Source organism: Emydura macquarii, unplaced genomic scaffold, assembly GCF_026122565.2.
Source record: "Emydura macquarii macquarii isolate MOO-44397 ecotype Brisbane River unplaced genomic scaffold, CSIRO-AGI_Emac_v2 contig_2452, whole genome shotgun sequence".
Classification (NCBI taxonomy): Eukaryota; Metazoa; Chordata; order Testudines; family Chelidae; genus Emydura; species Emydura macquarii.
In genome coordinates this window covers 4,384,997-4,411,231 of record NW_027132589.1, presented here as the reverse complement: position 1 = coordinate 4,411,231, position 26,235 = coordinate 4,384,997, and the positions used below count along the sequence as shown (strand labels likewise).

Here is a 26,235-nt window from a genome sequence, read left to right as displayed (position 1 = left end):
ATGTCCTGAAGCATGGGGATAAAATATCCCTTAATTTTTATCCTAGCCAGTATAACTGTGGATATTCATATTCTGCACGTTTAATCTTCTTGAATACTACTAAACATTTTGGCCTACCTTTTCTGAAGGGATCAGTGATTTTGAGTGTCCCATGTGAGGCATCTTAAAGGTGACTGATTTTCAGAGGGTGGGTGCAATTTCTAAAAACAGGCTCCTTTACACTGTCTCAAGTTAAGTACCCAAAATCACTAGCATCATTTTGACTCAGAGAAGTAAGGGCCTACATTTTCCAGTGGGAGGAGCTGAGGGCGCTCAGCACCTTGCAGATCAAGCTCTGGATGGAAAAATAATACCAGCTTAAGACCTGATCAAATGCAACAGAATTAAGTAGAAGCATTATTGCCGCCCCCCCCCCCTACCAAATCCTTGTGATGATCATGATCTCATTCAGATCTACTGAAATGAGGTATGGCTGCTTGTTCATTCTGATTGTTAGCATGTTAAAAATATTACATAGTGTTAGAACCAACCACTTATAACTGTGTTATTCCTTTAGCCATTGGGAAGAACAAAAGCAGTTCATAATTACATAAGCTTCATATTGCAGCTTTTGAGATTCAGACCGTTTGCTAGAATCTGAATAAAACCCATTTTCAGAAGTACGCCAGTAACAAAACATTATGCTTGCATTTTAAAATATATTTCAGACAACTAGAACCAAGTTTGCTTGCATAAGCGGATCCAAAGGCATATTGACAAAGAAGCTGCAGTCTTATGTGATGACTTCAGTACAGATGTTATCATTCAAAATGGAAACATCTGGATGTTAAATTTTACCACTGAAACACCCAATGAGCATTGAAACACAGAAGCAATAGGTATGGAACTGACACAGATGAATTATTAGAAGCTTAACAATAATTACCACCTCTCAGCAGCTTGCAGCCAATTGACATCAACTGTATGAGAAGCATCTTAGATGGGGGAGAGTTTTAAGGTGATGAATTTAACACCAACATTTTCAAAACTTGGGTACCTAAAGTGAGGTCCATATTTAAACCCATATTTAGGCACCTAAATAAATGGCCTGATTTTCAGAGCTACTGATCACTCTCAGCTCCCACTGACTCCAGTGGGAATTGTAGGCATTAAGCACCTCTGAAAAAAATCAAACCATTCATGGTTCAGTCCTACTTCCATTGTAGCTGATGGAGGTTTTGCTACTGATGTTCCGTGAGAGCAGGTGCTTATGTGTGTGCCTAAATAAGGATTTGTGCACCTAACTTCAGTCCCCCTCAGTGTGAAAATACAGACTGTGGTTCTAATGCCCATCATAAAGTATAACTAGATGTCCGTGTTGCTATTGGGGTTTTCCTTTGTTTTTTAAAGAGAGAAACCATGTACAAGTATGTGTTTCTCTTTTTTCTGTGTTAGACTAGAATCATAAAGAAGGCCCTTCTCCCGTTTATAAGATTGCCAGGAAGAATAGCCACCCACATTGGAGGATAAAGGCTTTGCACATTTTTGCACAGGCACACAAGTCAATCTTCTCCATCGAAAAAGCCATGTTGTATACTGCATCCAGTCAATCACAAGATTGTTAACAATCCACCATCAAGATGAAATCCACATTTATATAAATAGAATATTTTGTAACAAAAATTATTGAGGAGACCAATAGTCAGCAACAGCTAACCCTGCCCCCAAGATAAAAGCCTATTTATTTGCCTTTCTTCATTTTTGCTGTCTTCTCTTTTCGCTTCTTCACATGCTTTGGGATTTTGTTTTTTCTCTTCTCTCTTTGGGCTTCTTTAACCAGCTTTTTCCTTTCCTATAAAAAATTAACAACATTTCATTTACAATAACGATCCTGAGTGATTATCAGCAGGTCCGTAACACAATATGTTACTGTTAGAAGAGGTGGAGGGGAGAAGTTAAGCAATTTTGGCCCAGGCTTTCAAATGCTGTATTAGAAAATTAAATGAACTCCACGTTATTAGAAATGAGATTGATCCACAAAATCCAACTCTAGATTGAAGTTTCCAAATTTCAGAGAAGTCTGAAGCCAGCAAGTTATGGTGGGAGCACTCACTGAACATGAAAGATTACAAAGAGGATGAGAACTCATGCTATTTAATTTGTGAACTCTTCTATTAGCACAAATAGATGCATGGCTTTCTGATATCCAGGCTGGACTACTGCAATGAATACTTTCATGGACTGCCAAGAGAGACCAATCCATCGCCTGCAACAAGCTCAGAATGCAGCAACTTGATCATCATTGGAGTTGAAGGGAAGGGATTCTACACCACAACTCTATGCAGCAGTTTAAGTCAGGTGGTGATTGCTACTTATCAAACTGAAACTGCAGGGGCAATTTAGAGAAACAGATTATAATCATTCAAACTAGGATCTGACCAAACAGTGAGATTAACTAACATCCCATCTTGTTCTTACAAAAAAGAACTAGGAATGATTGTCAGAAGTGGCCAAGAACTCTCCATATTACATCATGCGTGAAAGACAAACCCTAGCCCCAAGGATTTCACCATGGGATAGACATTTTAGTTCATATCTTTAGGATCAATTTTAATTATTTCATCTTCTACGACACTTTTATCCTTCTGAGCTGCCTGGATTTCTCCCTTTATGCTTCTGCTTCTGAAGGGGAAGGACACCCAGTGAAATTCTCTAAGGAGCTGAGGGAAGTCTCCAATCCAGTGGAGTGGATCTGCTGTGCAGGGTTCAGAAAGCCACACAGCTGATGCTCAAGAAGATTCTATACCTCGTGCTCATGCAGAGCGGAGCTTCACACCAGCTCTATATAAGCCTCTATGGATGAAGCCAAAGCCATGGCCACTGGGCCCAAAATTACATAGATCCCAGTGGTTACGAGCCCCTGAAGAAGGAGGTGGACAGGGGTCATGGCCCCTCTTCCAGCCCAAGCGCTAGACGAGACATTATAGAACTGCCATATGCGCTGCCCACATCTGTTCCCCCTCCATTTCCTCTGGAGCTCCCCACACAAAGCTTATGTATTCTGGCTTTAGGTGAGGGTGGGCAAGTGTAGGTTAAATTTCACTCTATATAAACTACATTGGCAAAACCCACAAGAGCACTTCAAATAAAACTTCATTGGGGAAATTCAATCTCTACTCTCATTTCCCTTAATTAAAATAGCTAAAAGAATAAATTAGAAGCTTTTATGTTCTCACTGAGCAATAGATGTGTAGAAAAATAAATATATCTGTCACTTGACTAGCTCCCTGGAGCAGGGAGGGGAAAGTGTACAACTTCTTGGCCAACTGACCTTTTTGTCCATGCCAGCTTCCGTCGGTTGATCTTTGGGATGCAGTGGCTCTCCCTGTTCTTTACAGCCTGAGTCAGAGTCATCAGAACTGCTCCCCTCTTCTGAATCTGATTCCATCTCCTCCTCTTTTTTTTCCAGGATTGCAGGGACCTAAAGGATACACAGAAGGATTTTGTCCCTAACCAAAAGTCAGTGGCGAACATAAAAATATGAGACAAGGCATTTAAGTGGTAGAGCCTCCTAAAAAGAAAGCCTTCAGCTGATTTGTGTTGACCCACTTCTCCACAAACAAATAATGTGCCTCTAGACACTGGTATTAAAAACTACAAAAGAGAATGAAATAAAATTAATCCATGTTAAAAACAAAGGGTACAGTAGAAAATGCTAATAAAGCTGTGTCAGGGGACCTGGTTACAAAACAGTTGCACCGCTATTTCCCCACCATACACAGAGTTAAGTACTATTCGGTTCTGTAGTGTACACAGGACCTTGGTTTCATTAAAGAACCATAAAGCCAACTTTAGGAGTAATCCAGATGGGCTTTAGCAGTAACATAGCTAGGCATCTACACTGCAATACAGAGCTGTGCATACTGGGGAACAAATGTGTTATAACCTGGTCCCTTGTTATATTTGCATTGTAGACAAGGTCTCCCCAGTGCTGTTCGTCAAGCATGGTTTCCAAAAAAGGAATAACCCGATATGGCTCCTCCTGTAGCAGGATATCTGCAATCACTTAGAACAATCATTTTTATCCAATATGTTTTTAAGTACTGCATTACAACATTTCCATTAGTTAATACAATATCTTATTCTGCACAACTGCTCTATGTACAACAATTTACAGCACAAGTCACACAAAAAGTAACAACACTTGTGATAATGCAACGTTCTATATCAAGTAAGTTTTCTGCACTAGGAAATTTTTCCCCTTTTCCTATATGTAGACCTGGCCATATGTTGTATCTTCCTGTACTAACCATCTGGTGGCTCGAGTATTTTCATTCCTGAGTGACTGCAGCACTGGTTGAGTAATGCAATGTATTTCCACATTCAGCAATACATGGTATTCAGGTACACAGTGGTGTAAAGATGGGATCTTAGCCCCTGGTCCTGCAACTGCCTCTGTGCTGGAAGAACCCACAGTCAGCCCTTCTGAAATCAGGGGGCTGCTTGCATGGAACCAAATGCAAGACTGGGCCTTATTTAATACTTCTCAGGCACATTTATGAACAATAAAATTCACTCTAAAAGAAAAAGTTAACAGGCCCTCTTACCTTCTGAACACCTGACAAGTCCTTCTTCAATCCCGTCACAGTCTGGTAGAGAATCTATACGCAGGAATAAATAAAAATCAATTATACAAAAACATCTAGCTGCAAAACTATCATTTTCATCCTGCCAACCAGAGAAAACAGGTTGCTGACCATGTCAGGCATCACTGTTTTTCAGAGCTCTCTGAGCACAGGCGGTAGATTCTGCACATCAGGTTTTAGGAACCAGAGATTCTTTAGGCCTGACTTCCATTTTCTGATATCACAGTCTGTTCCTGTGAATCTTGTGTATGGAGAAACTTCACAACACGTACACAGAAGAGCTGGGAGGGAGAAGGCACAGCTCTTTCCTGTAAAGACTTATAAGGCCTTGTTTGTATCAGCTCACTAGCATAACCCTCGTCTATACAGCAGTAGTGTACAAATGTGTTTGGCACTCTACAAACCCACAGAAAGGTAGAGCCTCACCCTACAAAGCTTGCAGTATAAAAGTGTGGGGGGCACGGATATGCCATCATTTTAAACTATGCCATCTATATTTTGGAAGTATTCTGGTGATTTGACTTTTTCTTGGCACCGTCAAAAATGGGAAGCTCATCTAGAAAAGGGACAAAGAATACTGTTTCAATGTACATAGTACCGCCAACGTGCTGCAATGCACCGATGGCACTTTTTTACACATAAAGGAAATATTGTGATTGACTTCTTCACTTAAATCATCTCCCCGACTCTCACATATTAGAATCTTCAGCTATTCAGGTGTTTTTAGTTATGTTCTTCTGTCACTCAAAAAGGGAGTGGTTTGGAAAGCCTTGTTTTTTTCTGAGCTAGAATCTGTACCTGTGCATAACATGGGTGTTAAAACTCAGTCTCTACATTTTGTAACACATTCGTAAATTGTCATCTCAGACCTTGAGCAAGATCAGCACTATTTATGCAGTAACGGAGGCATCTAACAAGGCAATGGGAAGTGGTATGTCTATATAGGTACCACAGAAGTTCTGTTATAGAGCTCCATTGAGGTGAGTAACAGGGTGAAGGGATGTTGATGAATGAACACCTGACTGTTGAAGAGACTTAGCTTTATTCTGTGTCAAATGGGAAAATATCAAAAGTTTCAACAGGACAATGAATGATAGGAATCATTGAACTTATATTTGTCTATTACTAGACTCTAGACACCATCTTATGTATTTCCGCTTTATGCTTCTAGTCAAACTACAAAAATAATACAAAATTAATTTCAAAGGGATGTGGTAGCATTTAAATTCTGTAAAAACAAATGTCAGAGGTAAGATCCTTGGGCTGTGATGTAACTAAGATCAATGAAGCTACACCAGGGATTAATTTGGTCTTTCCTACCACAATATGTGAAGTTTACTCCATACACAGCTGAAACTGAATGCCAAGTTGATTTGACAGCCACCGCACATCCACTCAGAAAGAGGATGTGATTGTCTGCAACTGATCCCTGACATGCTAATGTCTTTTGAATGCATTTATTCTTGAAGTTTTTGATAGTATATTGCTATAGGACCAGGATTCACCAATACTTAAACAAAACAACCTCTCCTCAGTGGTTCTTTCATGAGAATCTACAGCTAATGGTACTACTTTGGGTTATCTTTCTCTGCCAACTCAAGCTGTTTGTAGTGGTTCAGGAAGTCTACTCACATTATCCTGCTGCACATTTAATGCCATGTCTTCTTCCTTCAATTTCATCATGACATCTACATCCCTCTCATAGTTTTTAACTTCGGTCAGGGTTCGAGGGATGTAAGCTTTCTTAAACACCTAACAGAGTGAAATGAAACAACAAGCAGATTTATTGATTTACATACAGTCCTGATTTTAGACCTCTTCTATGGAAATCATCCTGATGGGTATCTGGGATAACACAATACCCATAATTTATAGATCCCACTTCATTATCTTTGGCCAGCAGAAGATCATCTCTTTGTTGCGGTGGGCCCTATAGTATGGAACTCTCCCATGACAACATCTTAAGATTCTACAATTAAGGTCTTTTTAGCATGACTACTATTGGTCACCTGTTTATGACCACCTCCATATATTCCCCCTTCCTCACCATTAATGTTTGAATTTTAAAGGGTTTCTTTTAAAATGTCTTTCTTGTATTTCAATCACAATTTTATTATTTAAGCTCTTTACGGAGGCAACTTCATAAATAAATTATATGTGTTATTAAATCCTTTTACTACATCATCCCTTTTCACAATAGTCCCACTCTCCCTAGTCTCCCAACATACAAGCAGAGTAACAGAAAGAACATCCTAGGAAATATCTCCACAATACAAGGGCTTCCTTACCAAAGTCTAATGTAATGCCAGTAACAATTCCTCGATCCGGCTCATTAGAATCCTAGAGAACTCCAACATCCATAAATCAACGTGCAATCCAGCTCATGGAATCTGCCTGCTTTAGCACAGGTATATTGAAACCTAACATCAACATCATCTTACTTGTTAGGATTCACAAAATGACCATTCTTAAATTAAATCTCCAGCACACTGAAGTCATTACCACATCAATGAGAAACATTTTGTTTTTTCTCCTTCCCACTGAGCCATTCCAAGGAGTATCTGTCTAGGTACTTATAGGGCCATTCTCTATTGTATCTGTGTGCTTTATGTATTTATCCTTACAACACCCCCATGAGACGGGGAACTGAGGGACAGAAAAATTAAGTGATTTAGCCCAAGGTCACCCAGGAAATCTGTGGCAGAGTGGGGAACTGAACCCAGATGTCCTGAGTCCCAAGTCAGTGTCTTAACTATTAGAGCAGCCTTCCTCTCACTGTACAGGTTCACTTAAATTATATATAAACAAAAACTCCACGTAAGATGCAATAATGGATCTCCTTACACAAGATGAGCTTGCAACAACATAGAGTATTATAACAATGTTTGGCCCTCTCCTCTGAGGTGCCGAGCACCCTTAATTTCCACTGAAGTCAACAACACAGGTGGACAACAACAAAATCCTTCCTGGGCAAAAAAGGAAAAGACTTTCAACTTACTTCAACAAAAAGCAAGAAGTGAGAACTGCAATCAGCAGAGATACAAAATCAAAGGAATAGCCTTAAATACGTGAAGTTCTATTGACTTCAGTGGGAGCCGAAGGTGCTCATGCAGAAGGCATGATGCAATCACAGATTGGGCCTTTGGTTTATAAACACACTAGCAATTAGCTAAGGGCCAAAGTGTGACTTGTTTTAAAGTTCTGATCTGATACAAAGTGCCCACTCAATATACTAAAATCAGGTTTCATTTTAATCCATTACTTAGCTGCTGAGAAGTTCAAAGAATCAAATCAAGACAGTGATTTTTGTCTTATGATCCCCATGCTAAACAACACTGCTGGAGCACCAAACATCCCGAATGATGCAAAGAGAACAGACCTATGCTGGCTACTGCTGCATCAGAAATAAGTGGAGAGAAACAATATTATTATAATTAGAAGAACCAAATCAGAATCTGGGAGAAGGGGGCTGGAATTGTTTTTTTAGTCAATATGAACAGGGAGGCAAAAACTATTCTCATCTTAACACTGTATGAATCCTTATTTTAGCACCTTATTCTTTCAACCATACTTGCATAAGCTCAAAGATTTCCCACATTCTGTGCCTTCATTGCTAGCTGGTCCCTTGTGATATTTCAGTTCAGGACCAGTTATAGCCAAGCACGTCGGTCTAGGAAACATCCTAATGACACAGGGGTTGCTGACCAGAGATTGCAAAGAAGTTGTCATGAGAAGGGTTTAGATATCAGATCAAGAATCATTTAATATCTGAAAGCCTCTCCTCTTATTTCGGGATGTACAAACGTATTAAATGTAACATTCTGTATCAAAGGGTATCAAAGAGAACATTTCAAAGTCTTCAGAAGGAATAATGCAAAGATTCCCTCCTGGCAGAGGAAAAAAAAATCCTCACCTCCTCATCCACGTTATCCTGGCTGGATCTTTCTGCCTCTGTTCTTTGGGTTGCTATTTCCATCGCCTACAACAATATGAAATGCAATACAAAAACCATCACTCTTCATAATCCAGTCCCTCATTCTGGATAATAATTCATCTAGCCATTCCTATCTGTATTTCCCCACCTCCGCTCTATTCGTCTGGAAACAGTTCTCTCCCACTCATGTAAAACACTCCACCTTTTCACACCAGTGCCTTTAGTGACACCTAACGGTTCTGAACATTTCTGCAAGGCACACCCACTTACTTAAATCCCATTTCTGGCTACTGATCTACTTAATGAGAGCACAAACAAACTTTCCCTCCACTCCTGCCAATCCAAATACAGGGCTAAATTATGGCTGTCCCTACAACAGGGTGGGATAACAGGGCACAGGGAGTCCCTGTCTGCAGTTCATGTTCTCACACAGGAGGGCTGCCTGCACCCCCCAAATGCTGGGAGTTGCTGCTATTGCTGCCAGCAGAACTGAATAACCCAGAGGAGAGTGCCTGAGCAAAATGGGAGTATTGTAGCCAGTCCTACTCCCTCCAGCCCAGTGCACCAGAGAGTACCCAAAGGCAGTACATGTCAGACAAGTGTTTCTGGGGCTGACTGGAAGCACTCGTCCCCTACCCGGTGTTCAAGGTTGTCTCCAGACACCGCCATTCCCAACACGGCTGAGGACAGGATATGGGAGTCTTACTTTGATCCTTCACCATCTTTGTTGCTTTGACTACCAGAGTTGGGATTTACTCCAACAGCTTTTTGGTAATGAAGAACACAACATGGCTGCTCGGGCGGACGATACAGTGATACAGGGACTGCTAGAGCTAAGGGGTTGGAAAGTGATCCTCTATTCACTAGCACCCAGTGGAGCAACAACTGAACCTCAATTTAATTTAAACCCACCCCTGCTTGTGTCAGAACAAAACTAAGCAGACGGAGGGAAGGGACAGAGTGACACCACTTGCCTACCCAGCAATTAGGAGAAACTGAGACCAGCCTGAAGCATTCCAGGTGCTGGGCCTAGAGCCAGCGTACCCCACTCCTCTTAGAATAAACAGGTTCTTTTCACCATTTGGACCAATCAGCATTTAGCTGGTGATATTGGATACTTTAGGGTGAAATGCAAGCCTCCCTCATTCCACTCAAACCATATACTCCCAAGTCTGCCTTACTCGCCCTATTCATACTCCCCACCCCACACAAACATGGCATTTATGTTTACGTTTGTTGATGTTAAACCATTTCTAAAGTTGCTGTCTCGTTATACAATGTACAATCTTTACTGCCAAAGCCTCGTTGTGGGATAAATGGAATGGATGAGCTTGAACCAGATCTTATTTTACTCCTTAAATCTTCCAACATAAGCAGGACCTTGAAGTCTGACCTTTGAGAGATAAGCATCCAAGTTGTTGCTTGTGATAGAAGGATCTGTAATAAACTCAAAGAGCTCTCTCACTGTCATCACCGCAACACCGTACTTCCAGAAAAAGTCTGCCAGGAAGCAGGGGAAAAAACAAAGTTACTTTGATTTAAGTTTACTTCATGCTTATACACCATCAAAGTGATACCAAAGCAACAAATAATGGTTCTATGGATTGGGGAAATTCCCTACAAGGTTTGCAGAATCCCACTGGGTGTGGTTATCAGAAAACTCTTGGTCATTCAAAACCCAAATTGCCCATCTCCCAGATACAATGAATGCTAAATGCAGGATGAAAATTCAAAGCCCAATCCTGCTCCTATTGAAGTTAAGGGCAAAAGTCAAATAGACTTCAGCGTGAGCCATACTGGACCATGAAACAAGAGAAAAGCAAGAGGGAGGAAGAGAAGGCTTCATAAAGAATCAAGCAGTTGCAGTAAACTGAGATTAAACTTTGTAGATGCCAAACAGTGAAATTTGGAATCTGGAATTTCTATAGATGGGAATCAAAGGTGTGCCCTAAGGTATAGTTAAGATCTATTTACATTGCCTTTTTTAAAAACAAATAAAGATTTCAACAAAGAAAACAACGTTTGCAGAGAGACACTGAATTCTTGCCTTCCAGAGCAAGATGGAATGTTGTAGAAGCAGAAATATGGTGCTTGAACAACATGAAGACAATAATTACAATATTTTTAAATAAAATACTGTTTGAGGGTGCTCACTGCATCTTGCTGAACTTGACATAAACTATTACTATAGTCCTTTAACAATAGATCACCAAAGTCCCAAACCTGTAAACTGCTCTGCACAGGTGCAGGGACTTAAGTGATCAAATCAAGAGTAACTTCTTGTTCACTAAGAAGTTCTGTACTTGATTTCTAAACACTAAACAAAGCAGATCTCTAGTCTGTCTGTATGTTCTCTACTGTACAGCAGATAGCTATATCTTTTGTTGTAATATAAGAAACTGTGTGAAATCTGCTTTCCTTAGGCTAAAACATAAGCTTACATGTAATTGAATTTGTGTGACCTACTCTATCTTGGTGGGCTGTACTTAGCGTTGCATGTTTGTTTCCTAATGAAACCTACACAAATCCTAAGATGATGCGCATTTTGACTAACTCCATTTTGTTCTACATACATTGTTACAGTCTGAAGAACACAAGGAAGGACACAGTTAACCTTCCTAAAGGAATGAGCTATTAGAAGAGGAGTTGAAATACTGCCCACTTACCATTGATATTGGCACAGTCCTTCCGCAGGAATTCTAATGCATGTGGGTGGTCATGCTCCACTGACTGAGACACATCGATGATGTACACTTCTCCACTGTGGTATCTGATGATACAGCAAGGAAAAAGCGGAAAAAATATTTATTTATTTATTTAAAAGACCCCATCATTTGAAAAAAATGCTTCAAGTTTTGGGGGCCTGACGCTCAAAACTCAAGTTTTGTTATAAGACACGTTTCATATAATAGTTTTTTTTTTTCAGTTATATTAGTACACGTTATTTTAGGGAAAATTCTGAAGAACACAAAAAGCTATTTAGAAAAATTAATTATAATAGCTTACTTGTTTATTCATCAGCTGATGGAAAAAACTCATTGAATAACCTATTCAGAGAAGTGTTTTGCAAGATAAATTATCTGAGAGAAATTTGGGTTGAGATTTGCATAATAATCAGATAAATTACAAAGCAGAGCTGAAAAGAGGATACAACCCCCCTTAGGAGTATATTAGTACCGCACAGCTCTACATATTATGAGAGAATACCAATACCTACATTTTAAATATTAAAATGCACAGCAAAGTTTAAAAAACACATACAGCATATTAAATTCACTGAGATCTGCATGAACAAGCTTGGCGTCCTGGTACATTCTTCTCATGTACTGTATGATCTGTAGATACAACTCCCGGGCTTTTGAGTCAGATAACTGAGCATTTTTCAACAGAGGAGCGGGCCTTGGATTTAAAAAAGAAACAAACAACAAACAGATTCAATTCTCCCATTTTATACCAGCTGTACAGTCCCTTCCCTGCAGTACTTGATCCATTTTAATTCAGTAAATCAAAAGACCTCAATGATTTAATCAAGCACTAGATACTCTGGTTCAGCTTCTCAGCTAATATAAATATTCATAGCTCCTCTGAAGACAGTGGAACTACAATGTTTTACATCAGGTGAAGAACTAAACCACAATGCTGTATTTAATATTTACATCACAAAATGCTGAACTGACACTTGTGTGTGCATCACTAATGAGACTTTCCAACTAGAGGATTTAAACATGTCACTATCTGAGCTTTGAAGTTTATTTTACATTTCTATAACATAAAATCCTTACCATCTGTGTTCTATGGAGGATAAAAAGGCCCATGCAGATCCAGGTACCGCTCTGGGCCTTAATTTCTAGTTAATTAATATTATTTGTTTATTCCTTGAATGGATGAGGCTTTAGAATCAGTCAGATCCTCTCCAACCCGAGCTGGTGGGGATCTTGATAGTTTACATCTCATTTATATACAAGAGCAATATACTCAATTTATCACCAGCCTACACCACATATTAAGTTAATTCAACATATTTTTTTTTTAAATTCACCTTTGTTCAACCCTATAAATAAAGGCGTTCTCATTGATTTTTTTGAGGATACTTACATGTCATCTTTACCGATAAAACCCATGACAAGTACATGACTTCTTAGCATAATTGGCTCTGGGCAAGGTATTTGTGCTGTATTCAACCTGTAACAGTACAACAAAAACCCCATAACTACCTATTTAAAAGAAATGCAATCATTTATTATTTGTATTATGGTAGTGCTGAGAGAAGCCAATTAATTTGGAACCCCACTGCACTAGATGCTGTACAAAGTAAGAGACAGTCCCTGTCCCAAAGGGCTTACAATCTAAATAGACAAAGGGAAGTATCATTATCCCCATTTTACAGGTAGGGAAGGGTCACACAGATAATAAGTCACTTGCCCAAGGTTCGACAGGAAGTCTGTAGCAAACGTGAAGTGAACCCAGACCGCCTAAGTCCCAGTCCAGTGTCTTAATCATAAGACCATAAATCAGACCTTCTAACAGTCCTGGGTTTTGTGGGACTTTCACACTTGGACTGAGTGGTACCGAGTCTCACGTTAGCCACCTAGAATGTTGGCAATTATGCCATAAATGTCCAGTGTTGTCCACGGTGTGGCAAAGCACTATGGGGCTGTGATTTCTAAAGCGCACTGTCATGTTGCATGTTAACTGGTCCATATAGACCTTGCCGGTTAGCACTAAAAGTTCCACAGTGCACTTTAACATAGCTACATTGAAGTGCACTAGGGAACTTCTAGAGTGCACCAGCAGGGTCTACAGGGACCAATTAGTGTGCTTTAGAATCCCACACCCCTAGCGCACTGCCACACCATGTACATGTATCCTTATATATAATTTTGTTAACTAAATCGCCCCATACACCCCACCTCCCACTATCCAGGTGCATTAGCCAGTCTGTCTTTCTGTTGCTGACCAAGTATTTCATTCTTATCCCACCCTGCTCTCCCCAGCCAGGAAGATGCCTCCATTAGCAACAACTGGTCACGAGTTGTTGACCTCACTGTGATTTTAAATCCCCACACAAAGACGAAAAAATAAAAGATTCCCTGAGAATGTGCCTCTGTAACTGATATCCTGTAAAGGCAACGGTCTCCCCGTCCCAGGTGTCCTTTGCAGCTCCACCCACTTCCCCGATGGAAGGGAGGGGATGTTAGGAGGGGATGTGCAGTGGGGACTGACTTTACCCTGCAATAAAATGACACTAACACTACCCATAAGTGGAAGGTGGTGTGCCCATCAGTCAGCGTTTTCTATCATGAAGTGTAATGGGGTCAGGACGGGGTCCAGCCCTGGTCATAGTATTTCAACAGGGAATAAATAATACTTTGGGCTTCTGGCTCCCCATCTACCCAAATAAACTGACCATGATCTGACATTATTTTTCAATGGTGGATTTGGGACATAAAGGGATCCCTCCCCTATCTGTGGCCTGGGACATGGCAGCTGTTTGAGGGGGCAGGAAAGGAAGACTCCGCCAGCTGAGAACACCAAAGGGATGGAATGGAATCCCAGAGCTGGGCCTTGGCCAGGCCAGGACACCAGGGTGCACCGCCAACTCCTGCAAACAGGGTGACGGGCACTTTATTAACCACAAGGAGCTGGGACTTGCCATCCAAAGGGTCATTTCTATTCCCAAATACGTGCAAATGCTTGAACATTGGGGTTCAGGATGGGGGTGACGCTCCTGGGAGGCTCTCATGTCCCACATGGGGTCTGGGGAGCTGCTTCACCACTCCCGTACCCACGGGAAGCAGCAAGGAGTGGGGACATCAGCACATGGAGCTAAGAGAGCTGGGTTGGTTATTAACACTCTGATGTGTTCCAGCACCGCGCCCCCTCACAGGACCTCAGAGTAGTTTACTGAAGAGCAAAGGTCACTATTACTAGCACCATTTTACAAATGGGAAAATGAGATACAAAAGGAAGTGACTCATCCAAAGTCTATCTATCCTAAGTACTTATATGTCCCCCCCATTACCACAGTATCTGAGTGCCTCACAATCTTCAACACACTGTTTCAGATAACAGTTCAGTGAGGTAGGGCAATGCAATGAGCCCTCCCTCCCCTCGCCTTTTTTTTTTTTTTTTTTTTTTAAAACAGAGGAGACACTGAGGCCCAGAGAGACTAGGTGATTTGCCCAAGGTACACAGAAATATTGTGGCAGAATAGGGAGTTGAACCCAGATGGATGAAGTAGAAGCTATTGCCCTAACCACTGGACCCATCCTTCTTCCTCTCACAATACAGAGAGTTTGCTGCAGAGCCAGGAGTAAAAGCCAGGAGTCCTGACTTCCAGTCCCCTGCTCTCCCCACTACACAAACTGCTTCTCTGGATTCTTGCACATCTTGTTCTAAAACCAGCAATCCAAGCAGAAGGAGCTGGTTGGGCAGATTAGAATCTGTCAGACCCGCCGTTGACATACCCCTCCTATGAGACGATGCAACAATGCTCTGATGTCAAATGCTCATCCCTGGAAATCCTCATCAAAGAAGATGATGCCACAGTGGTGGGAGGTCAGCATGTCATGTACATTGGCCCCATAATGTTCTGGCCCCAGAAATCAGTAGAGGAAGGTGAGCAGGGAAAAATACACTCAAGAATCCACTGGGTCCAAAAGGACAGGACTATGGAAAAAGAAGGGAAGGACCACACAGAGAGAGAGAGAAGTGAAAAGGGACAAGAGTATAGGCAGGTGTCATGAAGGATGGAGCCAAAGAAGGACCGAGGAATGGTACCAAAGAGGAGGAGAAAGGACCCCAAGATACCTTGCCAAATAAGGACCCCAGAGGATCGCACTGAAGAGAAAGAGGAGGAAGGATCCCAGTGGAACACACCAAGCAGGGTGAGGAAGGAGGATCCAAAGAGATTGTGCCATGGAATCATGCCAAGGAGGAAGAGGGGACTTGAAGAGGAAAAAGAATCAGCATGCAGACAGAGCCTTAGAATTATTCCTTGTCATGGCTGTCACAGGTTGAGAGAGGGGATAATAAATCTTCCTTGTGTGTGTTAGAGGGCTGTCTTGTATGGGTTGTTCCCCAGACCTGGGAGGTAGCTTGGTGCTGTGGCTGGGCTTCTCTGCTGCTTCATTCCGAAAACAGACAGCACCAAAGACTCCCACCCTCCATCACGGCTCTGTGAGTGACACTATGAATCATGGGGGATTATATGGGATATCAAGTTCCAAACATGTTCCTCCATAACTAAGGACAAGATCTGAGGCAGAGTAAAATCAGAACTAATCTCTTGTGTCTGGAGGCATCTGGGACATGCAGGAGTGCAACAGAACAGCTACCATCAAATGATCCACCCCGTTGGCACCTGTTTACTGGCTAGCTCTCCACGTTGCCTCATTCCCTCCTCCCTGCAGCATGACTGAAACCCCACCACACACACACACAAACTACTGATCCTAATGGAAGGAGACACCATGCCTTCTCTCCTTGAGTTTCAGCAGGTTTCACGCTGTGCAGGTGTGGAAATGCTGGAGATTGAGATCCATGTCCCTCATTGCCAGGGTTTTTCAAAAATGTGTGAGTCAGGAGAACGAGGCCTATTGAAAGTTAATGAGACTTGTGCTCCTAAACTCACTTAGACACGCTGGAAAATCCCACATTAAATCTAGCGGGATTAAATCTACACTAGATCTGTAAAAGGAGGAGATGGCCAATGACTCCCTGGTGTGGGCAGGGTGCCAGAATCACTCAAAAGAACAACTGTTCGACACTGGCTGGAGAACTGGTCTAGACACTGACAATCACTCCTTATCACCTTGTCTCTCACCCTACTATTCTGGGGAAGGTTTTAACCAAACAGTCATGGCAACCTGGAGTCTTCAGATTCCCTGGCTCCCCGGCAGTCTGATTTTTGCCTGTTTATGGGACAGACGCTGGTCTCATTGACATCATCGTAGTGATGAACAAAGACCACATCCATGCTGATTCTTTTGAGGCCTGACTCCACAACCCATCAAAGCCAACAGGAGTCTTTCCATTCACCTTCACCACCTTTGGATCAGGCCCGTTGACCCGCCAGCTGCCTTTGATCCCAGTGTCCATGAGAGGCTCACACTTCTGCTGACCTGGCAGGGATAGACTGAGTCAGCCTTGAACATCTCTGCTCTTTCCTCTCCTAGAGGAACAGACTGCAGCGATGAACAACTGGCTCCTCTGCCCTGAGAGCTCTCATTATGAGGTGCCACAAAACTTGGTTCTGCCATCACTCCTGTTCACTGTGTGTGTGAGGGAGCTAGGCAAGACAGTGAGCTCTATATCACTGCATGCTTGGCACATAAAAACATCACAATAGGCTGTGCATCAAAAAAAGATTTGTTAGATGAAAAGCCTAAAATGCGTTTCCTAAAAGTCTAACATTAACAGGTGGCTACAGCATGAATGAGCTAGTCAGAGCATGACGGAAAGCCAGGGTGGATTTCAAAGCTTAATGTCAAGTGCCAGATCCCAATTGTCTGATTCCTTTGGGAATCTCATCTGAATATGGATTACAGGATTTGGCCCATTGTACAATTCATGTACACTACGATGGGGCACTTAAATGTTTGTGGAAATATTCAGCCAAATTTAGAAAAAGTAGAGCAATGTTTTAGGAACAGAGACAATACAACAGCTACAGTGATGTAGGCCCTGATCCTGCACTGACAGTGGGCAGGGGGTGGCTGTGTCTGTGTGGAGCCCACTCAGGTCAGTGACGCTTGCCATGGGTGCCACAATCTGTCCACGTGCTATTAATGCAGAAGAAACACCTTAGACACATCAGGCTGGGAATCTTGCCAAACTGCTTAGTAGTGTTGGGGAAATCTTTTCAACATCCCTATTAACAGTGTATAAACGAACAATACCCTCAAATAAGCAGTCTGGGAACTGGCAGCAGCTCTGAAGGCCTTGACATCTCATCCCACAAGTCTTCCGCACAGGTTCCAAACAGGGGCCACTGACCAGCAGCCAGCTCATAGTTACATTCACTCCCCTCAGCCATGGAATGCGCAAGTCACGTCTGCACCAAAGTTAAACATAAAAATCACCTTATTAAATTCCTCATCTCTTTTTCTGCCCACGTCTTCACCATTTTCCTCGGGTTGCCTTTACAATATCCATGACGAAATCTTAAAAACAAACACACCACAGAGACTGAAACATTTCCATCTTATTCTATTTATAGAATATCTGTGAAAAAATTCAGAGAGTGATCTGTACGTCAGTGCACAGTCAGTGTTGGAGAGGTTTGCTATCATTAAAGAAAGAACTTCAACTCACCTGAATTCCCCACTCACATACTTATCCCGATCTTTAAACATCAGAATTGAGGTTTTATAAATCTTTATTGCTCTGTTCTCTCCATTCGCTGTACTGGCATGATAGACATTAGCCTATAGGGGTGAAGGGAGGATAAACGGTATTAAACGGTCCTGGAAATAGTTTAAATTTGCTCATGCATCAAGAACACAATTTCTTAGAAGAGAAATTAAACCTTTGGGCTTTGTCACAGGGTGGCTGCCCCTTTAAAGGGAAATGGGTCTGAATCCCATCTGTGACACAGCCAACTGTCCTTCACAGAGAGGAAAGAAGATCATGTGACCCTATCACATCTATGGCACAGATAAGGGAGAGACTTTGGGTAAAGCAAAGGTCTGAGCCTGAGCAGCTGCAGAAAGCAAGAAGGCTCCTGCAGGAGGCCCAAGACAGCAAGGGAAAGTCATTTGCACACTTCCAGGTGGTATGCCCAGGCCTCCAAGCCATGGAAAAAGGTGGGAAAACTGCACTCCAACAGAAATGCCCTGGACGAAGGTTACATTCTGAATTACACTTGTTTTGACAGACTTTATTGTCAGTCTAGATAGAACTAGATGAGTGTAATTGGGGGAGGGGGGCATTGGAAATTGCATGAGGACTTAATAAACTGGATCCCAGAAGGGGAAACTTGTTTTTGAATACCTTAGACTGTGAGAAATTTTTTAGGGAACCCTGAGGAGTGGGAAATTGAGGCCAATGTGCTGCAGGGCCACCCCAAGCCATTAGAGGTGCTCTGGTGGTGGCAATGCTGTTACAGGCCTCATTCCTATAGACACCTGCACCCCAGACACAGCCCCACTGAAATCAACACGGTTTCACACAAGCCCAGGAGTCCAATCACACGGAATAGCTTGCAGGATTGGCTCTAAAACCATACAAAGACATTAATGTGCATATAAAGCTCTAAAATGCATACATGCAATAGAATTTCATCATAATGACGGAGTGGCCCATTAAAAATAACTAGAGAGGAGCCTGATCTCAAGAGCTGCCAAGCACCCTCAACTCTCATTGATGCTCTGCACTCCCAAAAGTAGTCACACAGACTTCAACCGAACTATCTGCATGCGTGAAGGCTATTCATATGATAAGGAGGGGTCTGCAGGGTCAGATCTTCAGAGCCACATATTGTTTCCACTGAAGTCAATGGAATTTTGCCCATTACTTCAATAACACCAGACTTTGGCTGTAAGAGTGAAACTAGCCTCCGTACGGAGTGCCAGCATGAGGCCTATGTACCACTTAAGTCCCTAAAATATGGTCTAAGAGGAACTTAAATGGTGCCTTGTGCTGACTCCCACACAAGGCTGAATTTCACCCTTAAAGAAAATCAAACCCAGACAGGGAAACAGCATCACAAAATTATACTTTGTGCATATACTTTGAAAATTGTAGTGTAGTTTTAAATATTTGTGATCTTACTTGATAGTAGTAGCACACAAACTATTCTGCAGAAGTGATAAAGTTTTAGTAATACTTTTTGAAACTTCACTCCCACACTCAGTTATTCGATCTCTGCAAAGAAGCAAGACTGATTTTTGTGTATGAGAACTGTCAGGTCTGAAGACTGTAAAAACATAGCTACTTTGCATGTAAGCAAACACGCATTTATCTTCCCCACATGCACAGTTTTGCCACAGAATTCACTAGGAATATATAATGAAGAATTTTTACGGGCAAATACCAAGATGGACTTCAAGTGCACCACATTTGGATTACTAAACAGAGCTCAGTAGCTTCACTATTGATCGGGGATGAAATTCAAAGTAACAAATGTCACACTTTACAATAAATTAACTTCTTGACACTCAAACACAAGAAAATTAATTTAATGCCAGAGATAATAAGTATTTTACTATTTCCCTTTCAGCACAGCAAACATCCATTCAGTTTGCAAAGAAAGACTGTAGCATGCCAGTTAGAATGACACTCACTTCTTTTCCTGTGCTGATGCAGCCATTTATCTCTGATATGACACCTCTAGTTAGCATCTTGAACAAAATCATCCGTGTTCTTGGATCTAACACCTCGGGGAAATTAAAAAAACAAATAAGCAAAATTACTTTATCCAATTTACTGAAAATATTATTAAACTAAACAATCTTGAACTGAAGAACCCACAGAACCCCAGCACCTTAGTGGACCAACCCACTCAGAATTCTATCAGGAGAGTACTCTGTTTCTTCTATAATTTTGGAATTACCTTTAAAACATTAAGGAAAAGTGTGTTTGACAGTTGTATGCAACTCCTAATCAGTGGTTTATAATATTTGACATGCATCCTTAGGCTAACTCTAATAGGGTACTAAAAGAGTGATTTCCCATCCACAGTACCAAGAAAAAAGTGTGTTAGAACACAGATATCCTAAAATGTTCCAGGCATTCACAATAGCACATGGAGATCCTTGTGGTATACAGGCCTTCAATGCAACATACTAGTTTTAGAAGCAAAAATATGTGGATTAAAAAAATTGAACTATTTCATCTTTTCCTTGGAAAATTCCACTTTTGAGTCAAACCGAGATGAATTCTTTGCCTACTAATAAAAATCCAGTTGAATACAACAGTAAATCATAATACTAAGCACCCCAATTTTCTCCAAATCAGCTGTGAAAGCAGATACAACTTTTATAAAGTACTCTTGTTCAGAAAGACAAGAGAAACATGGGGTGAAACCCTGTCCCACCTGAAGTCAATGAGTGTTTTGCCACTGACTCCAAAGAAAATGGGATTTTAGCTCTGGTTATTGATTTCAAATGTATCAATTTTAACAAGGAGTTTGATATATTTAGGACTTACCTGTTCTACTGTTGCTCTGTCTGATTTATCTTTGACTCGATACCTAGTGGAAATGAAAATATAACAGCATGACATGATCTACTCAGGAGGAATATCCATAGATCCTCCAATAATTTTTCCAGAATGATTGCTCAAGAAGAAAATTAATTTTGGAGGTGAGGAAGGGAGAGAAAAGAGGACATTAAAATAGGACTCCTTTGCTGGCAAAGTGCCACCAGCATTTTCTGCTTTACTGGCTAACCCCACAACCATTGAAATGAATACGATTTGCCACTGACTTCAAAGAAAGCAGGATCAAGACCTCGCAATGTCTTAGGTGATTAGCTCAGCAAATCATCCCAGTTTATGAGAAAAACATTAATTTCAAAATACAAACAACACAGAACATTTACATTCTCTAACTGCTAGTTTATTCAGCATCACAGTTCAAGCTGCAGCTGGTAGCAGAAATCACAATTTGAGGGTATAAGAGTTTTCAATAGACCAACAGAAATACAGCCACCCAAATTACTTACATATCTGCTTCCTTTTGTCTAGACTTTTCTGTAACTTTGTTTATAACAGAGTCAGCCAGATTTAACCTATCTGAAAAATACATAAAAAGGAAGTGAAGAGGTTTTCCATGCTCAAAACTGCAGCTACAGTTCTGCTGCCAATAAACATATCCCACACATTCAAGAAACATACTTGTAACACGTTGATCAGGTTTTAAAGACATACACAGTAGTGGCATGAATTAATTTAGCATTCTCCTCTATGGGCCTCAGACCCACACCACGAATCTAGAAGAGCAACAGGGGCTACTGCCCTGGAGTTGAGATAGTGCCTAGAGATGCTGTCCTTCAAATGGGATGTTAAACAGAAGTCCATCTGCCCATCTCTAAGGAACTTAAAAATCCCATGCCATTTTTCCAGACAGAGTAAGCAATAGCCCTCAGTGTCCAAGCCAATATTCTCTCAGTAATGCTAATTCATATGTTTAAGATGGCATGTGAATTAATGCCACATGTACTGCTATTGTTCGCCATTTATAAATCCCTGCTATTTGTCATCTATAAATCACCAAAATCTCATCATTTTGGAAAGCTTTCAGTATGAAACAAAATCATTGAATCCTAATATAAATTTGCTATCACAAGATACCATATGTTACAGAACAACTTCACTGCATGCTGAATATATACAGTATTGTAATAGACACAAGAAGCTGAGCTGCTGCAGCTTTGAAAGTGATCAGATGATGGTTTGATGAACAGCTGAGTTCCTCCCTCCCAACCAATCATATTGTTTCTAGGGGGAGAACTATGGAGAGTTATTCTGTGTGCTCAGAAGGAGACAGGGAAGAGAGATAGACAGCTCTCTGGGAAGACAGAGGTTCCAGGGATTATCTCTCTAAAGACAGACAATGTCTGAAGGTGACATCCAATATTAACGCTTTTAACTACTTGAGAACAGCTGGCTAGCTATAATGCCTAAAATCCCCAGATCAACGTAATTAGAATTAGTCACTGAATATTACCAAGGTGTACCTATTACCATAAAAGGATGACGATAGGATTATACTTACCTAGATTAATTTTATGTTCAAATTTTCTTAGGGCCTTGTCTGTAGGAGTGGACATTTTTGCTGAATTGCAACTAGGGGTCTGTCTATTTGCCTGAAACAAAGGATTTGTTACATAATTTGCCTTCCCTAAGTAGCCCTTCTAAATACACATGGTAGTTGGGGGAAAAAAAATCAACTTATCTAGTTTGATCTGCTTATGTATCTAAACAGCTGTACAAGCTTATCTGCATTTAGAAAATCAAAATTTATCAGGGTGCGGACATAGTTTACAACTGGAAATGATTTCCTTAAGAAAAAACAAACATGTGGGTTCAAAATCCTATTAGCTAAGTGTTCAAGGAGAAGGTACTTGTTAATCAGGGAACTGACTGTAACTCAGTTATACTAGCATATTTTAGCTCCCAGGAGAGAACAAGAACACCAAGGATGTGAAAAACAAGGAGAGAAAATACTGAGAGAGAGATGAGGAGAAAAACTGAGAAGGGAAAGAATCAGAGTAGAAAGAGAGAACACAGAAGGGGCATGCATGGCTTGTTAAAGAGGTATCAGTTCCCACAGGCAATCTTCTACCGACCTAATAAATATCTGCCCCAGCCAGCTCCCCATAAGCTCCTAAATAGCATACATCACTCATTAACTCACTACTCCCCAGGTCTCCTTCCAAAGCCCAAAAGGCAGAAATAAGTAATCCAGAAAATGTTTTGAGCCAGCTAGAACAATCTGTAACTGCTCCCCCTCAGTTTACCAGAGTTGTACGTCAAAGAGAAAAGGAGAGATGTTCTACTTAAATTGCCCAAGGTGACAGCATACTGAAAAGTAAATTAATTTTCAAATTCTGTGGGTTAATTATTTAAGCTAGTAATTCAGACAAGATTTTTAACCTGATAAATTTCTGTCTAAATCCATTCACCTTTGGTGTTTTTCATGGGTTTACTTGTCTCCTTTACTAATGATCCAAAATGTATGCTTGCCCCCCACATCACATCAAGCATGTTGTCTCCAAATCTGGAGAGAAGAAAGGGATGGAAACTAGGAATATAGAGGGAGGATACTGAAAAGGAGGACACAGCAGTGATATCAGGGTGTGGGAAGAGGTTGAGACCCCAAAGGAATGGAAGAGGGGTTGCAGCCACAAGTGAGACCGTGCAATAACCATTGAGGAAGGGGAACCACTGGGGCATGGGAAGAGGGTGGCACTGGTTAGTGTGTTCACTTTGTGTGTGGGAGGGGGAGAGACATGAGACAAGCGGATGCTCCTAAACTGTGTGTACAGGGAGAAGTCCCGACTTGAATTTATGGTTGGGATCACATTCACATATCATTGTGCCCCGGTGTAGTCCTGTTCGCTATAGGGACTCTGAACAGCATCCTGGAAGTATCTTTAATGTACCTGTGGGTTGCAGCCTCCAGTTGCAGTATGACGCTTGGTGAGTCTTCCAACTGAATCATCCCAGTCCCACTCTTCATCCTCATCATCGTCGTCATCTTCAATTTCATCAGTGTCCACTTCCTCACACAAACATGACTGCTGATTTTTAATTGTTACCTCCTCTTTACGTATTTCTGTGCCTTGGGTGTATTCACTATAAAAAACCAAAAAAGATCTATATAAATAAACCCCATATTACCAGAGTCACCATGAAATCAATGTATAGTCCTCCAGAGGAATGAAATAGCAAGGTTACCTCTCTGCTCAATATTTTATTATTTCACCTACCCTGAAACAGCAACCCAAGCTCTTCTGCATGGTGGCTCAATTTTATTGTAGTGATTTTAAGCATCTTCTTCCTTTGCTTAAATGTTGTTTTGTAATTCTTTCAACTATTCTGTTCAGTGACTCACAGATATTTGGCTTGCTCTGCAACGCCTACCAAACAATTACACTAGAAAAGACCACTTTGGTCACTCTTCAAAGGTAGACACACTCCATTGTCTTAAACTATGCTAGGCTAGGATTCTAACTGAGATGTTTCCAAACTGCACCTAACTGGTGATCTGCAGGAAGCTCAATGAAGACTCCTGTGTTCCAACAGTAGCCAGTGCCAGATGCTTCAGAGGGAGTGAACAGAACAGGGCAATTTAATGAGTGATCCATCTGTTGTCGTTCAGTCCCAGCTTCTGCTAGTCAGAGGTTTAGGGACACCCAGAGCATGGGGTTGAATTCCTGACCATCTTGTATCCTCTGTGACCTCATCTAATTTCTTTTTTGCATCCAGTTATACTTTTGGTCTCCCAACATCCCCTGGCAACAAGTTCTACAGGCTGACCGTGGACTGTCACACGTGGCCGAACACAGGTTTTGTTAAACAAAAACAAAAAGCAAAAAAAGAAACAAACTTTTCCTCATACAAATAAACCTTTCACAAATTCTAGACATAATGGAAATATTTCCATGATTTTATTTAAATATCAACAGAAACAATTTTCTTTTTAAACAAAAATATTCTCCTCCATCCTTTGAAACAATTCAGGAGAATCACAAAGTGAAACTCCCTATAAACAAATTTGCAAATAACGAGTCCATTTTTATTGCCTAAGCAGAGAGCATAAATAGTAAAAAGTAAACAGACTTAATATATTCTCACATCATTTTTAACCGGACAGCATCCCTTTAAATCCATTCATATTTTGTGAGTTTCATAGATATCCTTTCCTTTGGTAATGATTCAAAATGTCTCTTTCCTCACTGCCCATCCTGTCCCTATTTGGTCCTGCACTTAAATTACAATAACAACTACATGACACCAAAATTATTCCCTTGGCAATAGACTGTGGAGTAAAAAACATGGGATGACAATGCCGCTGCAGGACCAAAAAGCCACAATAGCCATGCTGTAAGGAAGCAGAAGCTGATGGGCAAAAAGTATCTTTAGTAATCAAGGATCCAACCCTGCAACATACACACATAATTGTTCAAGTGAGTGGTTCCACTTACCTCAGAAAAACTGTTCCTAACAATAAGTACTACACCTGGTAAATAGAGTTTGCAGCAGTTTGATCCTGCAAAGAGCTCTGCTAAGAGGCCCCCCTGTACCCAGGCAGACGTTGTAGAGGCCAGAACAGCAGGAGGGGTGGGGGTAACAAATTGTTCCTCGTCCTATATAAAGAAAATCTTGCTCCCCACCCTACCACCAGCAATCTCACAACACTGCCCCAACTGTTTGACACTATCTTAAAAATAGAAAAGCGGGTTCAGGGGAACAAACCGCTCTAAATTTCGGAGGATTTGAAAATAACCTTGACAGCCTGTTTTCTCCTTACCTGTCTGAAGACTCTGCATCATCGAATTGTCCTGGGACTGTTCGGTTCATCATCTCCTTCCTGTAATTCATTGTTGCAGTGTAGTAGGCCGCTGCACCACGTACAGAGGACTGCAATCCGTCTGTGTTATGTACACAACGTGTTGGATGGGTTATGTGCTGTGTGTTTGTGTGCTATCGATTCTATGTGCAGTTTCTTAGGTCTACACCTTACACTGAGCTAGATCTGACGTGGGGGCTGTCGGCGTTAGAGGTATTTGAGATTCACAGAGACTCACACACACGCCCGCGTATGCGGTGTACACTCCAGTGTGGGCTACAGGATGCAAGCGAGGCGCTCTGTGCGCGTGACGGTGAACGCACTACACAACAGTGTGTTATACACAAAACGAGATAGGGCGCACTGTGTGTGTGCGTTCCAACACGCGCGTGCTGTGCATTAGGTAGGCTGCGCGTGTCACACACCAGACTGCGTTGCGCAGGCTGCTGCTGCTGCTGCGTGCGGTGCACACACAGGCTCCACTTCGGCCGCGCGCTCCCTTCGCTGGGGCTGCAGCTCCCCGGCTGCGAGGCTCGGTGTTCTATTCTATTCTGTTCTGTTCTGTTCTATTCTATTCTGTTCTGTTCTGGGCGCCCCGGGTCTGAGTCGGACACGCGGCCCGCACGAGCAACCCTCGGCCGCCTTCTGTGTTCTTCTCT

The 26,235-nt window shown here is 41.6% G+C and overlaps 1 protein-coding gene across 1 annotated transcript; it reads right to left on the bottom strand.

Moving 5' to 3' along the window:
* Window positions 1–1,614: 1,614 nt before the first annotated feature.
* On the bottom strand, window positions 1,615–26,129 carry RIOK1 (RIO kinase 1). Its single transcript, XM_067562642.1, has 17 exons — window positions 25,538–26,129; window positions 23,667–23,859; window positions 22,277–22,367; window positions 21,225–21,294; window positions 20,710–20,752; window positions 19,845–19,937; window positions 17,875–17,987; window positions 17,643–17,723; window positions 12,655–12,741; window positions 11,821–11,958; window positions 11,226–11,329; window positions 9,953–10,059; window positions 8,539–8,604; window positions 6,258–6,377; window positions 4,587–4,640; window positions 3,311–3,460; window positions 1,615–1,831 (listed from the first exon to the last, which is right to left on the bottom strand). Exons 1-17 carry the CDS (start codon window positions 25,606–25,608, stop codon window positions 1,721–1,723), a joined length of 1,692 nt encoding a protein of 563 aa, XP_067418743.1. The 5' UTR covers window positions 25,609–26,129; the 3' UTR covers window positions 1,615–1,720.
* Between the last annotated feature and the right edge of the window lie 106 nt (window positions 26,130–26,235).

What these genes read in the sequence shown, in the direction of transcription:
- RIOK1 (XM_067562642.1), bottom strand. Translation starts at nt 25,608, where the DNA reads ATGAATTACAGGAAGGAGATGATGAACCGAACAGTCCCAGGACAATTC. An exon ending in TGAACATAAAATTAATCTAG is followed by an intron (nt 21,295 to 22,276) that starts GTAAGTATAATC and finishes TGTATTTTTCAG; the next exon opens with ATAGGTTAAATCTGGCTGAC. An exon ending in AAGCTGGCATGGACAAAAAG is followed by an intron (nt 1,832 to 3,310) that starts GTCAGTTGGCCA and finishes AATTTTTTATAG; the next exon opens with GAAAGGAAAAAGCTGGTTAA.